At 55.4% G+C, this 16302-nt stretch overlaps 1 protein-coding gene across 7 annotated transcripts in view; it reads left to right on the forward strand.

Moving 5' to 3' along the window:
- The window catches only part of CFAP77 (cilia and flagella associated protein 77), a 129468-nt gene that overhangs the window by 56831 nt on the left and 56335 nt on the right, over window positions 1-16302 (forward strand). For all 7 annotated transcript variants that reach the window (XR_009602729.3, XR_009602728.2, XR_009602727.2 and 4 more), the window contains exons 2-3: window positions 14086-14185; window positions 14689-14917. Coding sequence is in view for 4 of the 7 variants with exons in the window: in XM_060608281.3 (XP_060464264.2) it covers window positions 14086-14185; window positions 14689-14917 (329 nt within the window). In the remaining 3 variants the exon portion in view is untranslated. The remainder of the gene's footprint in view (window positions 1-14085; window positions 14186-14688; window positions 14918-16302) is intronic.

Below are 16302 nucleotides of genomic sequence, written 5' to 3' on the forward strand. Positions count from 1 at the left end.
CAGGAGAGCTCAGATCTCTTTTCCCGTCGCTCGTCGTTGCCTCCTCCCAAGCACGGAGCCAGGGGCGTCCGCGATGTTCAGCTGTAGGTAGGGACGCGGCGGGCTGGGGGCACGGGGGAGGACCTTGGAGGCCTGGGCTCGGTTTGGCTGGTCCAAGGTCTTTGTGACCACCTTCCTCACATGCTTTCCATCCATCTCCCCTGGTACAGCTCGGCATCGAGAGGGCTTTCCACGCACCAGGCGTGGTTCTCCAAGTGGCTGCCGCGTGTGCTGGAGAGGCCACGGGTGGAGCTCCACGCCAGGGTGGCCCCGTCGGCTTTGCTTCGGTCACGTTGGGTTGAGTGCGGGCGGCCGGTCGCATGAGCCCGTGTGGCAGGTGGGAGTGAGACGGGGCGGCACCAGGTCTCTCTAGTAAGGCCCCTCGTCCCTGTTTCCACGAGCTCACTATGGGAGGGGCCCTGCACACTCTCTCATCACACACGCCGGGCGCAAACCAGCAGGAGCGTCAACGCGGGACCCAGATCCGGCTGGCTCTGAAGCTTTCCCACTGGGCTGCTCTGCCTTCCTGGACAAAAAGTGCTGGGTGATGTGGATCTGGGTGACGCAGATCCAGACACGCTCTCTCTCCAGAGAGAGAGAGGGAGAGAGAGTGGCAGAGCGGAAGGAGCCCTAGAGATCAGCTCTCTCACTTTACAGATGGGATCGCAGAGGCCAGAGGAGCGGGGAGGGAGCCTCCTCAGGGCTGCCCTCCTGGACTGACCCTCTCTCTTAGCCTCCCACACCTCCTGGTTCCTGCCTGCCTATCATAGACACAAGGCGGGACACGGTCCAGTTCTGGCGTTTCCACTGAGTCTAGAAACTGCAGCCTCTCTGTGGGGCCCACTGTGGGACAGGGCTGGCAATCTCTACATCCCTAGAGAACCTGGGAACAGATCCCATACTCTGTTCTAGAAGACCTGCCCCAGACAGGCCAGGCCTGGGAGGAGCACTGCTTCTATGGGCTTCCAGAACATCGGCCGCCTGCACCGCTGCTCCCTGGCACTCAGTCGCCTGAGTCTTCCCAAAGTGCGTGTTGAAGACCTACTGTGTGCTGGGCCCTGGGGACACCGCGGCGAATGGGACAGACTTACCCGGTGCTCTTGCAACTGATGTGCAGCTGAGTGAGATGTGGCCCAAACCACCACCCAAACCTTCAGTCAGTTACAGCGCGATGGGTCCCGGGGGGAAAGTACGTGAGATCATGTCACAGGGGCTTCTAAGCAGGGCTGCAGAGTCGGGGGCTTTCCCAAGGCAGTGACATTTCAGCTAGGAGTGAGGGGGGCCCAGGATTGGATGAGGAAGGGGCGACTAACACAGCCCGTACGCGGGAGGAGGCTGGCAAGTTCAAGTTGCAGAAAGAAGGCCAATGGCGAGAAGCGGAGACGGAAGGAGAGGACGCGGTACGAGGCCGGTGCCGACAGCCAAGCCCCCCGTGCCACCTGGGGCTCCCCGTTCCACGGACGAGCCAAAGATAGATCTGGGTATGCGTCCCTGGGATGTCATTTCTTCACAGCAGGCTGAGACCGTTAGCTCGAAAGCCCTTCGGCACCAATCGCTTACATATCCAGTTGTTTTAAAACTAGCCCAGACGAGCAGATTTTTAGCCACTTAGGGCCTGGCTGCTTCGCACACCCCTCAACGCGACACGGCCTCCACTAGCTGTTGGTAAGATGGTCTTAACGGTCTTAAGATCCCAAGCCACTGCTGCCCTCCAGCGCCCACAGAGCCAGACACCCTGCCCTGCTCCGAACGTCGTCACCCGGACACCTAAGCCCCTCTCTGAGTCTCCGAGGCCCCCCGCCCCGGAGTTCCTCTGCCCTCCTCCCCTTCTGGATGGGTGGCCCCTCACCCACAGGCTTCTGGACGGCCTCACGCCGTGAGCACATCCCTGTCCGAGAGGCACCCAGCTTCGTGGTGAAATCAATAGCCATCCTCATTAACAGGCTTCATTTCAGAGCCTCTTCCTCCGCCCCGCTGCCTCCTCTGCTAACAGGTCAGCTGCCATTTTGTGTTAAACTCCTTCTCATTTATTACAATCCCGGTTTTTTATTGACATGGAAATAAAACTTACAATCAATGAGATATTATGAAATATACATCAAACCAAAGTCACTGAAGCTGGCGTTTTCATCTGTTCTCGGGAAGGAACAAGGGTTTATGGGGGGGGCGGGAAATACTGAACATTTTTCTTCCCTATTACATGATGCGATTTTCAATGAATCTATAAAGAAAATGAAAACATAAATAGAGTAACCAAACAGAATGATCCCTGCAGCTGTCAAAACTTAAAACAGTTCAGTTTTCCTTTGATTTCTGTTTTAAGTTTTGAAAAGTACATAGATCATTCTCTGCTTTGGCTTTTGCTTTCTTTCTTTTCTCTCGCTCGCTCTTTTTTTTTTTTTTTTTTTTTTTTTTGGTGGGGAGCCTCTTTCATGAGCCTGGTCCCACTGTGGTTCTGTGGTCTGCTGGCTTCCACCCTTGGCGGCTGAAGTGACCAAGTAACCGTAAGGATGTGTCATTTATCCCTAATGCCAGTGGCTCCCCCCTCGGTGGGGGTGGGGGCCCTGGTCTGTTTCTCTCTCCTCTGCAGTCTGGAAACTTGCTCCTTGGTGTGTTGGACGCCACATCAGAGTAAGTGCGGAGGTGTTTCTTGTCTTTACTAAAGCAGCAGTGGCCTGGAGAAGGGGAGGAAAAAGCCGTCCCAAGCCGCTGCACGCCTACTGCCTGCCGGGTGCCCCTTGGTGCCTGGTCCCAGTGAGCTTGTCTGAATCGGTTCTTTCCACCCGAGGTGGGGATGGTTATCCGTGTTCCATGAATGATGACAGACAGACCCAAAGAGGTCAGATTACCTGCTCAAAGTCACACAGGGAGAAGGAATAGAGTCTGGGCTCAGATCCCATCTGTCTACACCAGGTGCACGGGTGAGGACCTCCAAGATGGCCTCACTGAGGGATTCTCATTTTTTTTTTCTGAAAGCCGTAGAGCCTGCTCTTCGGAAGAAGTCCGATGTGGAGACGCCCCCACCCCCGACCCCCCAAAAGAAAACTCGGATCACAGCAGCTGCCTGGCTGGATCAGTGACTGGGCCTGGGAAAGTCACTGATCTCCTGCAGGGTCCCCCAGGGCAGATGAGGCACGGGCCATGGGGAGCAGGCGAGGCGGACGGGTGCCAGCTCCCAGGGCTCCAGACTCACGGTCCGGTCCTACTCTTCCTCGCCCACGGCGGCCTTCCAAAGCTGAGGCCACTCGAGGCGAAGGAGGGACGTGATGTGAAATGGAATCCAGTAAGTGTCGCTGGTCCTCTGGCCTCTGGCCTGCTTTGGAACAACTATTTTGGGAAGATCTAAAAAGCCTCCAACACACATGCCTTCACCAGCTTCTGCCGCACGGACCATCAGAGCAGGGATACCCAGATGATACATGGCTTAAATATTCCAGTCCCAGCCGAGGCACCTCCCACCGCCGCCACACAGCCTCGGCTCCTTAAGGTCGAGCGGTGTTTTCTGACGCATTGTGCCCCGATGAGACAGCGGCTACTTTATCTGTGTTTCTGTCCTTTCTCATCCCAAAGAGAGAAAAGAATTTCCTAAATTGCTCGGATGGGAGGCGTGGCACATCCTTCCGGTGGACGTCTTAGTTTTTCTTTTCATTGAAGCAAAATCTACAGAAAATTAACCATGAACCGTTAGTAAGTGTACAATTCACGGGCATTTAGCACATCCCCAATGTGTGTCCAGTTCCAAAGCACGTTCATCAGCCCAAAAGGAAATCCCATACCCATTAACCCGTTCCTGCCAGCCTTCCCTCGCCCCACTCCTCGGCAATCGCTAATCTGCTCTCTTTCTCTGTGGATTTGCCAGTTCTGGGCGTTTCGTAGAGATGGAATCATTCGGTGGGTGGCTTCGCGTCTGGCTCCTTTGCCTTGGAGGGTTCGTGCGCGCGGTAGCATATGTAAGGGCTTCATTCCTTTTTATGGCTGCTTAATATTTTACTGTGGATCTATCACATTTTATTACCCATTCGTCAATCGATGCACACTTGGCTGCTGGACACTTGTAAATAATGCTGTCGTGAGCACACGTGTGCACATATTAGCTGGAACGTCTGTCTTCAGTTCCGTCGGGCACATACCTAGGAGTGGAACTGCTAGGTCATAGGGTAATTCGATGTTAAACTCTTTGAGGAACCATCAAATGGGCATAATTGATTTCACGGCCAGTTCGCTGTTTACACAAATGGAGACAGAGTTGCTGAGAATTGATGGACAAGCTAATGAAGACACCTAGCTAGTATGCCTACTTGTTGGTAAGAACCTTCCAGGCCCAGGGCTCCTGGGTGGCTCAGTCCGTTAAGCCTCCGACTCTTGGTTGCGGCTCAGGTCATGATCTCACGGTTCATGGGTTCGAGCCCCGCACTGGGCTCCGTGCTGTCAGTGTGGAGCCTGCTTGGGATTCTCTCTCTCTCTCTGTCTCTCTCTCTCTGTCTCTCTCTCTCTCCCCCTCTCTCTCTGTCCCCCCCCCCCCCCCCCCGCTTGTACTCTCTCTCCAAATAAATAAATAAACTTAAAAAAAAAAAAAGCACCTTCCAGGCCCTCTGCTAAGAACCTGCCCGGCATTATGCAATGTTCCAACAACCCCGTGAGCCGGTGCTTTCATTACATCTGTATTATAGGCTCAGAGCTTAAACAACTGGCTCAGAACCACACAGAGGTGAGAAGCCAGAATCCCGACCCAGCAGGTTTGGCCCCAAGATCATGCTCTCACAAGCACCAAATTGTCATGTCTCAGGAATGTTCCAGATGACTTCTGTTTGGATCTGGAACGCCACAGGGTGCAGGCTGGCAGCAGCAGATCTCTGCCCGTCGCTATGCCCAGCGCAGACTACTATGAAAACAGGCTTGCCCAGCTGCGGGCATCCGGACCGGGCCAGCCAGGGAGCTAGAACCCAGCCCCCACCGTGCACAACCCGCGCAACACGTAGGTGACGCTGGACGGCAAAGCGTGGCACTGAGGGACCTCACTCCACGGGGGCATTTCGCTTTATTCCTTGCTTCTTCAGAAAACGGCCGGTTTACTGGGAGCCTGCTCTGTGTCCACCATGGTTTGAGGTCACCCGGCTCAGCTTCGGACCTAAGAGGTGGGATTGTTTGCCCGCTTTACAGATGAGGAGCTTGGGTGTAACTGGCAGAGCCCGTGTTGATCCACACGCTGTGATCGGAGAGCCATACCTATAAGCAGGAGGCGATCCTCACCCCTCCCTACTTGGGGGGGAGGGGGGGAGGGGGGCGCGGAACCATCAATTTCAGGAGCCTCTGGCTTTGCCCGGAAGGAAAAGTTTCTGGGAGTTCGTTCCCCAGGACGATGAGCTAACTCACAGGGTTGCTTGGGGCTGCTCATAATTCAGATGGCACCTCAGCCAGTTTCTGTTGCTTTCATTAAAAAAGAAAAAAAAAAATCCAGATCACGGTGTTTTCTCCCTCCAGCCTCTCACGTTTGCCTTTCTCAAAACGCTGCGCGTTTCCCCCTCATCCGCCTAAACCTGCTGTTGAGTTACTGGCCCCCAGAGGCTGCAGGCTCGGAGCGACGCATCCATGCACTTTGCCGCTCACCGCCTTCTCCGAGTGTAATCAAACATCAAGCTAAGTAGCAAATAAATCTCTCGATCTCATAAGCTGCACAGCGAGATCATGTAAATGCAAATGAAGGACCTGGTTTCAAGCTGTCTGGGGGGAGGGGAGGGCGGGGAGGGAGCGCAGGGGCCCTGTCACCGTGACCGCCTCAACGGCAGGGGCCATACATCAGTTGCAGTAACGGTCCTGGCAGCACGGAGGGAGCCCCGGGCCGCCCCAGGGAGACGGAGGAACCAGGCTGGAGGCAGAACACAAGGCGGCGCCGGCCGCGAGAGCCAGGCAAGGGCAGGTGCAGTGGGGCCCGGAGAGCTGTCCCACTGCCTGGGACTCCCCTTGGCCTGACCTGGAGAGCTGCTCCCGTAATGCCACCTATAACCACAGCCGTAGCCGAAGCCACACCCAGGGCCGGATGCCACCAGACCCTCCATGCAGCTCTGGGAGGTGTTCCAGGCAGGGAGCCGGGACCAGACAAATTAAGCGACCTGCCCAGGGTCACACGGGAAGTGGCGGACCTGGAACTCAGTCCCGTGTGACATTAACAAGCTGGCTTCTCCCGTCCTCGTCCTCCCCTCCACACCTCCCTCCACCCCAGGGGCCGCCAGCCCAGCCCTCATCATAACCCTGGCGGTTGTAATGACACAGGAGAAGAACCTTGCCTTCGACCCTTGGCAGGTACCGTGGGGAATAGAAACTCACGCTTTAACTCTGCCTTTTGCCTTTTTCGATTCTGCAAGTTAACATCTCGACACCCTCTCCCTGTCTCTAACTACACGCCCTCACGCAATCAGTGATGTGTGTTTCCTTCCAGTATGTTTTTTCCGTGAAGCTTTCTTCACGTGGCCGTAACCATAGTATATGTTCGATTGTGAATCCTGCTGTGGTTTGTTTGTTTGTTTGTTTTTCACTTGACATTATTTTATATGCCTTTGATCATGTAGGGGGACGTGGTCCTCCCATGCATGCCTTTTCTGGGGTCATTATTCAAGTTCACATGCCACTCACACAAGGCACACGGTTCAAAGAACCTGGCTTCTGAGACGGTGCTGGAGTCCTTTGATGCATAATGTACCTTATTTCACGTGATTGTTTATCTGAGGTTCTCATTATGGAAATAAATAAATATCCTCTATGCTAATCAGGACCACGATTTGCATTTATATTGTGCTTTTCATTCGAGGGTCTTAAGTTGTTTTACAATAATGAACTACCCCTCCATGAGCACAGTGGTAGGTGTGTGCGTGTGCATGAATGGGCTTGGCTATGTGCAGATATTTATTTAATAACTCCCAGGCCGTAACTGCGGGAGTTCACGTAGCCACACTTTAATGGGGTGCAGGAAAGTAAGTGGAGACTCTTCAGCTCTCGGGCAAACATTTATTTAGTTCAGACGCTGGGCTAGAGGGTCAACGAACTCCCTTCTGTGTGGCCGACAGGAAGTGGGCGCGATTCCTTTACGGGGCTTCCTCCTGCGGGAGCGAGTTTCTAAGGTAAGTCCAGAACCCGGGCGTTGAGCTCCGGGGCTGAAAACCCATCTTGGAAACGCCCCCTGGGATGGATCCGGTCCGGGCCATCCAAGAAATAAAGGCAACTGATTTCACCCATTTTCGCCTCTTGGGAGGCAAACAGGGGCTAGTTATGAATTTCCAAACGTATATCGGGTGGGAAATTCTTAGACTTGAACTGCAAGGTCAGGTTGCTTATTTCGAAGCCGGTTCATGAGAAGCGGCTTGGGCGAGGCTCCAGGGCGAGGGGCCGTCCTTCCTGGCGCCTCAGGTGGCTTCAGAGCGAGGTAGCAGCCTGCGGGGAACGCCACCTGCGCCTCTGGAAAGCCCCAGTGGTCCTCACGCCGGCGACAGGCTGCTCCGAGGGGGCTTCCGGGTGGGGCGGGGGGCTGCCTGCCCGGCCTGATCCAGTGCGGGGGTCCAGGGCCTGGGTCCTCTGTGTAAACGGCGGATAGAGCGGCGGTGCAGAAGGAGCCCAGAGAATCCCAGGGCCCCTGGGACAGGGAGAGAGCTGGCTTTAATTAGAGCTGAGAGACGGGAACTAAGTCAGCAAGGGATGACATCTTAATGAGGTTTAATGAAGCTGTCTGCTGATGGGGACAGCTGTCACCCAGAGCTGTATTCCAGCCAAGCCACTGTGTGACGGAGGAAACTCGGGGAAAGGCACAGTTTGAACGGTGCCGAGGAGGGCGGGGTGGCCTGACGCAGAGCCGGGATTCTTCTCCCACATCCCGACGCCTCTTGATTCGAGCACCTCGACCACGAGGGATCCCGGCTGCTGGGCCATGTTTGAATAGCGGCCCGTGTGTCACACTTCCCTGCCGTGCGGAGCTAAGGCGTGCCCCTTCAAAGGCCTTGAGGATTTTGCAGGAGACGTCTTAGAATTCCGCCATCAGACACGGGAAATGCGGGAGGGGGCTCGCATGTGCAGGCTGAAAGGGGTTCATGGGTCCCTTCTCTTCCCGGGCCTCAGTTTCCCCATCCGTCCACTGGAGATAATGTGACCTCCCTCCCTCAGAGAGCTGCTGGGGGGCCTGCTGTGGGGTCAGCATGTCTGAGAGAGCTCAGCTTTCCCTCAGCTGCTCTGTATACTAGCCGGGTGGCCTTGGGCAGGGGGGAGGCTCCAGTTTTCCCGCCTGGAAATTGAGAAACCGACCTCACAGTGGGATTGGCGGAGTTCCCCGAGAAGCACGAGAAGCTCTGGGGCAGAGTAACTTCTCAGAACTAAGGTTGGCTTAGTGAGATCACATAACATGAGCCTTGGAGGAGGTGCTCAGTAAAGGTTATCTCTCTTCCTCTTTGCCTTCTTTACTTCTGCAGTAAAGAGAGTGCGGTGTTTCCAAGAGATCCCCGTGTAGGGAAGGTGCTTCCAGCCTTCATGTGGCCCAACAGCCTGTCGGCACCATCCGCCCCAGGACCTTTGCACATGCCAGCCTGAGAGCCGTTGCCTCTCTGGGCTGTCTCTTATCCTGTTCTGGGCTGGGGGTGGGGGCAGGTAGCTTGGGGAGCTGAGTGGCCAATCGAAGCCGAGATTTGTGGCCAATGTCATCAGTTTCACGGATATCAGAGAGGGAGGGGTGGCCACGGGGAAGCAGGTGACCCACCCTCGACTTCAAATTATGTTGCATATCAGTGGCAGCTGATCTCAGATGTCTGTCACGACTGGCTTGCCCACATCTGGAAGCTCGGGGTCAGGAGCTCTGAGCACCTGTTTGTCAATCCTTAGCTGGCTTCACACAGCTCCCCTGAGGTGCCCAAACACCTGCTAGACGCTTTTCTCTATAGGCTTCTAGAAGGTCTCTCTGGTCGAGCTGGGAAAGCAGGCCAGGTCCTTCTACCTCTGGCTCAATGCTCTTTCTTACTTCCAAGAAGCCCCTTGGAGAACCCTTGGCTCTCCTGCCCTCCCTGGCTGACCCACAGGAATCTTCTTGTGGTCAGGTCTCTCCAAAATGCCAATCCAAGGTTGGTATCTTTCTTTCTTTCCCTGCCCACTTTCCCCTGACCCGGTCGTGACTTTGCCATCCTGCGTCCAGGTTACAACAGGCCTACGGTGTTTTCTGAGGTGGCAGCTTTTCCCACAATCCCGCTATACATGAAAAGAGTGGACCTCCCATGGGGCCCTCCTGGGCATAAGGCCACCTTGGTTCTCTGGGCGGGGGTGGGGGTGCAAAGACATCCAAGGCACAGCCACTCTGCCCGAACAGCCTCTCGCCCGCAGAGCTAAGATCGGCGCACAAGGAAGGAGGAGGAATGGTCCCCGGTAGTTTATGCTAGATGCCAAGTGAGTGATTAAGAGGCAGCAAAGACCCTGTGGAGTCAATACGGGTTCCAATCCTGCCTTGGCCATTCATTAGCTGTGCAGCTGGGAGCAGCCAAGGCCCTGAAGCTGTCTGGGCCGCTGTCACCTGAAAACCGGGACGGTAGTAACCGCTTTGCAGGATTCTTCTAAGCATGAGACAGAGGCGATGGAGGTAAAGGAGGCTGGTGCACGGTCACCGTGGTGGTTGGGGGTGTTGGCACCAAGGGGGGCCCCTGAGCTCCTCTCACTCGCCAGCTGAGCTGGTTGGGGGTGAGTCCGCCACTCCTCTGGGCGTTCACGTGTGAGCGCGGGGACCCCAGAGCACCCGGCCCCTGGGCCTAAAGGACTGAACTACCGAGAGGGGGCTTTTAAGCACAGGAGGGTCTGTGGATGGGTGGGACCCGGGAAAAGGTCAGGGGGCACACAGCTCTGGGGGTGTTCTGGGGCTGCACCTGAGAAGGGCCCGGGGACCCTTTAGTGCCCTACAAGTGGCCTTCTCAGATGCTGTACGACCTGCCCGAGAGGGAAGCAAGTCCAGCCGTGGGGCCAAACCCCCTTCTCGGCCGAATTCTTGGGGAGCTTCTTCCTTCTGGGTGACGCTCTGGTCTGGAACGGTCGGAGCAAATGACAAAACGAACAGTCCGAGAATTCCAGATGGGACCCCACCATTGCAAAAGCACACAGCAGAGAACCCTTTGGGACCCCACGAATTCTCTTCGTGTTGCTGCCGCCACTTCTGTTTTGCCGGGGTTTACACGGTGCTTCTGTGCAGGCGTCTCCTGTGGCCATCAGGAACACATTGCTCTCTCAACCTGTGGCCGCGGTCACATCACAGATGAGCGGGTTCTGAAGGAGGACAGCAGGCAGGATTGCACGGCGTGAAGGGCACCCACGTCAGGTCAAGAAGCAGGACCAGATCCCCCGAAGCCTCCGACGCAGCCTCAGCCACGACGCCTGCCCCAAGGGCACCCACACCGATGGCGTTCGAGCGTCCTCTACGCGTCCCTCGCGCGCCTGGCTTCTTTCGCCCCACGGTGGTTGCCATAGTGTGGGCTTTCCCAGCCTCGGCACTGTTGGCCTTGGGGGCCGGGTAATTCTTTGTTGTTGGAGGCGAGGACCGTATTGTGCGTTGTTGGATGTTGAGCAGGAACCCTGGCCTCCACCAGCCACCTGGAAGGTAGGGCTCCTTCCCACGTGGTGGCAACTCATGATGTCTCTGACACAGCCAGGTGTCCTCTGGGGGCCAAAATTGCCCCTGATCGAGAACGACTGTTATGGCGTAGTCTACAGAATGAATACATCACAACTTTTTTATACACCTTATAACGGCCATTGGGATTGTTTCCGGTACTTGGCTACTAGGGACTGAGATGCTGTGAGCGTTCTCAGATGGGTCTTTGTAGGACACAGGCACTCACTTCTGTTGGGTGGGCAGGAGGGAATGGTTGGGTTATCAGGTAGGCGTGTGTTTACCTTTAATAGACACTGCTAAATGGCGTTCCACAGTGGCTGCACCAGTCTGTGCCTCCCACCAAGCGCATCTGCGTTCTGGTTGCTCGGCATTCTCACCAATAGCATTGAGTTTTTATTTTGCATTTCTCAGAGGTTAAGCCACTTGAAATATGGATCTTAGCCACTTGGACATCCTCTTAATGAAGTGCCTGTTCAGGTCTCTTGCTCATCCTTCCATAGGATTGTCTGCCTTTTTTTTCTTATTGATTTGTAGCAGCTCTTTATATATGATGGGTAAAAGCCCTTTGTCAGATACTTGCATTGCAGAAAATCTTCTCTCAGTCTATGGACTCAAATTTTTTAGAGCTAGAGGCAATCTGTGCTCCCCCAAGCTAACCCTCTGGTGCACTTGACTATTGTTACTTGTTTGATTATCCCTTTTCCAAAACAATACACTTCATAAGGGCAAAGGCTATGTCTCTGCTTTGTTCGGCTTAGAACTCCCAACACAGGGCTTGGTGCAGAGTCCGTGCAAGACATTTGTGGAGTGAAAGAATGGGTGAAACTCCCATCCGAACGATTCTTGCAGCCTAAGGCTTCCAGGTACTTTGGCAATTGTTGATTCCCAGGCAACCCTCGGTAAAAAGCGCAGAGACCCAGACACCTGCGTGCTTTTCCGCTCCCCCCACCCCCCAAGTAACAGCCAGCTCCTGAGTCTGTCTGTCTTTCCTTTGCCAGCTGGAAGTCTGCCCACCTGCACTTGCCCTGAGGGAGGCGGAGGCCTCTCCTGGAGAAGTCACATTTTAATTAACTTCCCCTGCAGTCACCAGAGAGGCCAGATCATTTTCATAAACAAATGAGAAGCCAGAGCTTTGTCTGCAGCTCGGAGTGAGTCTTGAGGAAGGAGTTCAAAGCAAACCGCCCAGCAGAGGCCCCCGTGCACTTGCCTGGAACTCAGAACCCCATCCCTCGCGAGGGAGGTGGGACCTGGGATTTGAGATGGGAAAGAAGAGGGAGAACCTCGTGCAGACGAGAACTGAGAAGAGTCTCCAAGGAGGCATTTCCTTCCTTCCGTCTTTCCTTCCCTCATTCGTTCACCCCTATTTACTAGTATCTCTGCCATGCTGGGCACAGGGAAAAAGAGGAGTGAGGAGAAGGGGGCTCGGGGAGGGGCAGAGGCGCAATCTGGGCACCTTCGGCTCAGTTTTGCTGTGAACATGAAATTGCTTTAAAAAATAAGGTCTATTAAAAAAAAAAAAAAACTAAAAAAAAATTAACCTTAAAATAAAGACGGAGAGACTTTCCACCAGGGGGAGACCGACACTGAACTGATGGCCGTGCGATTAACGACTTGATCACACTGCTGTGTAATTCTAATGGCTTTACTGAGACATAATTCACATACCATGCAATTCACGCAAACAAAGCCTGCGGTGCAACGGCTTTCAGCCCGTTCACAGACTTGTGCAATCGTCACCGCAGTCCATTTTAGGACACCTCGTAGCCATCACCCCTCCCGGCCGTAAGCAACCATTTACTCCACTTTTCCTCCTCAAATTTGCTATTTGAGACGTTTCACGTAAATGGAATCGTGCGGTATGTGGTCCTGTGTGACTGATTCTTTCCCTGAGCGTTCATGTTGGCGAGGCCCATCGGTGCCATCGAGGTACCACCGCGAAAGTTTGTAAGTGCCCTGTAGGTAGAGCTCGGGGCCCTGAGATGCCATATAACAAAGAAAGTTGTCCGGACTGAAGGCAACCTGGGAGGGCTTCCCAGAGGAAGAGGCTTTTGATCTCAGGCATTTATTGAGAGCACCTGCTCTGAGCCACCAGGAAAAGGAAGGCAATAAAAGCCAGACTGGCTCGTTGACATTCGTTTAACTGGTGGATCTGGGTGTGGGCTGGAGACAGACAGCTTGGGTTCGAATCCCAAATTGGCCACTTCCTGCCGTGGGGACTTGGGCAAAACTGTTCGGCCTCTCAGTGCCTCAGCTGCCTCATCTGAGAAATGGGGATAGTGATGGGTCCTGCCTGAGAGAAGCACAGGGACAACCAAATATCGTATCTGGAACACAGTCCGAACTCAGCACGGGCTCACTGAATGTTCTAAGGGCCTTACAGGCCAGGACCTCTGACCTCAGGCAGCTGCTACTTGAAAGAGAGCCCGGGTAATCTTTTTTTTTTTTTTTTTTAAGCTTATTTATTTTTGACAGACAGAGAGCACGAGCCGGGGAGGAACGGAGAGAGAGGGGGGCAGAGGATCCGAAGCGGGCTCTGTGCTGACGGCAGAGATCCCGATGCAGGGCTCGAACCCATGACCTGTGAGATCATGACCTGAGCCGAAGGCAGATGCTTAGCCAACTGAGCCACCCAGGCGCCCCGAGAGGGGGCCGTGTAATCTAATGACTGAGAGCTCCGGCCGGAGGCCAAACACTCCAGCCTGTGAAACCCAGCCCATCCCGTAGGAGCCGTGGGTCACGAGCACCTCTCTCAGTGTCCACTTACCTGTCTATAGGATGGGGGAGTCACGTGGTTGGTAATAGACCGATTTTGTCCCTACGACCCCCTTCTGGCGGGGCAAGGAGTTCACCCGGAGAGTGAGGAGAGCTGGCCGGCCACCGGGAAGGTCATGGTGGGCCTTGTTACCATATCCCCACCTGCAGGCGAGGACTCAAGGAGCATTGACGTCCTCACGGGCCCCAGTGAGAATGACACAAGGAATGAAGAGTCAGGTAGGAAAGACGGCCCCTCCTTGAACAGGGGCCTCCAGGTGAACGTCTGTGAACCACGCCTTCCCGTGTGTCCCCTTGGGCGACTCAGCGCTGGGCAGGCAGGGCCAGGCTGGACCCCCAGGGACTGCTGCGCGCCCCTCCCCTCACACAAACGCACCTCCTCTTTCAAGGCCTCGGGGGTCCTCCTGACCCTGCTCACTTGTCCCCCATCACGAGCACACCGGGCAGGCTTTCCCGGTTGTGTCTCGATGCCCAGTGCCCCCGGCGCTCACCTCGCGGAGGGCTCCGTCATCCTTACCCTAGTGGCCCTGAAGGTCACCCGCGGGGCCTGCGGCCAAGTGAGCATCTGATTGACTCCTGTGGCTGAACTTGCCGTGATGCGGTCGGTCTGCGATTTCGCTCCTCACCTTGGCTTTCTGTCTGTCCCCACACAGGCTGAACTTGGGAAGCCCCGAGAAAGAAGTTGCACTCTGCCTGGAATTGATTTCAATTACGGGCTCTACGTCCGCGGGCTGGATGGAGGGGTCCCCGAAGGTGAGCAGGCGTACTTTGGAGCCCCGGGGAGGGGGGGCATGAGCTCTCAACCTAGGCGGCTGGCCGCGCTCCAGGGAAAGAGCCAGAGAGTCCCGGGGCCTGCCCTGCAGCGTGATTCTGGTCGAAAACCGCAGTCTGGGCTTGGCCGAGACGGGGAGGTCCAGGCAGGGTCCGGGTCTAAGGTGTCAGGGAAACAGCATGGGCCCCAGCCAGGGTGGAACCTGGTGCCCTGCCCCGTTTGAGCTTCGAGCACAGAATGGGCTCAGGACCAACCCTCTGACGGCCCCAAGGAGGTGAAGGCCAGGCGGACCAGGCTTGGCGAAGGATGCTCTGGTGCCCTCCGGAATCTCTGGGAATCCTGACCCCTCCCTTTCCAGCAGGCCACGCAGGACCGTCACACAGCAGGCCCCGGGTTAGTGGGAGGCACACACGCCCCAGTTTCTTCTCGGTCAGGTGCCGCGGCCTGACCGCCGCACCACCGTTCCGTCCCTCCCTGCCCTCAGCCCTCGGACACTGGAATGTGTTTAGGCAGCAGCCCACGTGCCCCCACGAGCTGACCCGGAACTACATTGCCATGAATCGCGGGGCGGTGAAAGCCGGCCTGGTGACCGCTCGGGAGAATTTCCTCTACCGCCAGCTCAACGACATCCGCATCAGTGACCAGGATGACCGGCACATCAAGAAGGAAATGCCCTCCCTCCCTCCAAACATGACGTTTGGGGTCGTGGCACGGTAAGTGGCCGGGACACCAGGCTCGATCCCTCACCCGGGGGCCGGAGGGCACTCAGAGGTGACTGAACTGGGGAACCGTGTGTGGCATGGCCTTTGACTCCAGGAAGTGGGGGGGAGCGCTCCAGGCCTGGGCAATCGGTGTAGCTCACAAACCTTGGTCACGGTGATTGGTTCAGCAGCAAACATGCAACCCACGTTCCAACTCTGGGATGCGTGACCTTCTCTAAATGTAGGATGCGGGGGCGCCTGGGTGGCTCGGTCGGTTAAGCGTCCAAGTCTTGATTTCGGCTCGTGTCACGATCTCACGGTCGGTGAGTTCGAGCCCCGCGTCGGGCTCTGTGCTGACAGCTCGGAGCCTGAAACCTGCTTCGGATTCTGTGTCTCTGCCTCTCTCTGCCTCTCTCTGCCCCTCTCTGCCCCTCCCCCTCTCATGCTCTGTCTCTGTCTCTGTCTCTGTCTCTCTCTCTCAAAAAAATAAACATTAAAAAAATAAAAAAATAAATTTTAAAAAGTAGAACGTGGTTGCACGTAATCAAATCTCAACTCAAACCGGCTCAATATTTTTTTAAGTGGAATTTATTGGCTTACATGATTGAAAAGCTCGGGCACAGCTTCAGGCACAGCTGGATCTAGGTCACCAAGGGATGTTATCAGTATTGGGTATGTCTCGCCATGTCTTGGCTGTGCTTCCCAATCTTGGCTTTGTTCTCTGACAAGCTTCTGCCTCGTGTAGCTAAATGACCAGGAACAGTTCCATCCTCAGGGGGAAGGGCACAGAAGCTATGGCAGCCTTCAGATTAAGATTCCTTGGTCCAACTTTAGAGCCTTGCCGATCCCTGAATCAGCCACTGTGAGCAGGGATTGCGAAGTACACTGATTGGCCAGTTCCGGGTCACATGTCTGCCTCTGAACCAATTGCTGAGACCAGGAGATTCTGATGCCCTGATTGGCCAGGTCTGATCCCCTGCCCCTTCTTGGGCGGGGTAGGTGTTTGGGCTCAGTCTCCACCATCCACATGGGGCTGGTGGTGGAAAGGATGTAGAAATCAAGGCTCTGACCCTGGAAGGAGAACAGAACACAACAGTAGGCAAAACGGCAGATGTTCAATGCACCAGGGCTTCCTAACCCATGATGTGTCACAGCAGAAAAAAATCACTGGTGTTTGTGCCTCGCACTGTGCAAATAAACAGAAGCGCCCGTAGCTGGCAACAAGTGGCCTGGGGCCACCAAGCCCCAACCAGATGCCCGTGACTGAGAAGCCAATATCTTGGTCCATCTATGTGGCAGTGCCATCGACAGTCTGTCCCCAGCCTCTTTCCCACCTTCCTCCCACTGTTCCTGGGTAGGTGACTTCCTCTGGCTCTCCCACCATACTTTATTGTTAT

The sequence above is a fragment of the Panthera onca genome, chromosome D4, assembly GCF_046562875.1.
Source record: "Panthera onca isolate mPanOnc1 chromosome D4, mPanOnc1 haplotype 2, whole genome shotgun sequence".
NCBI classification, from domain to species: Eukaryota; Metazoa; Chordata; class Mammalia; order Carnivora; family Felidae; genus Panthera; species Panthera onca.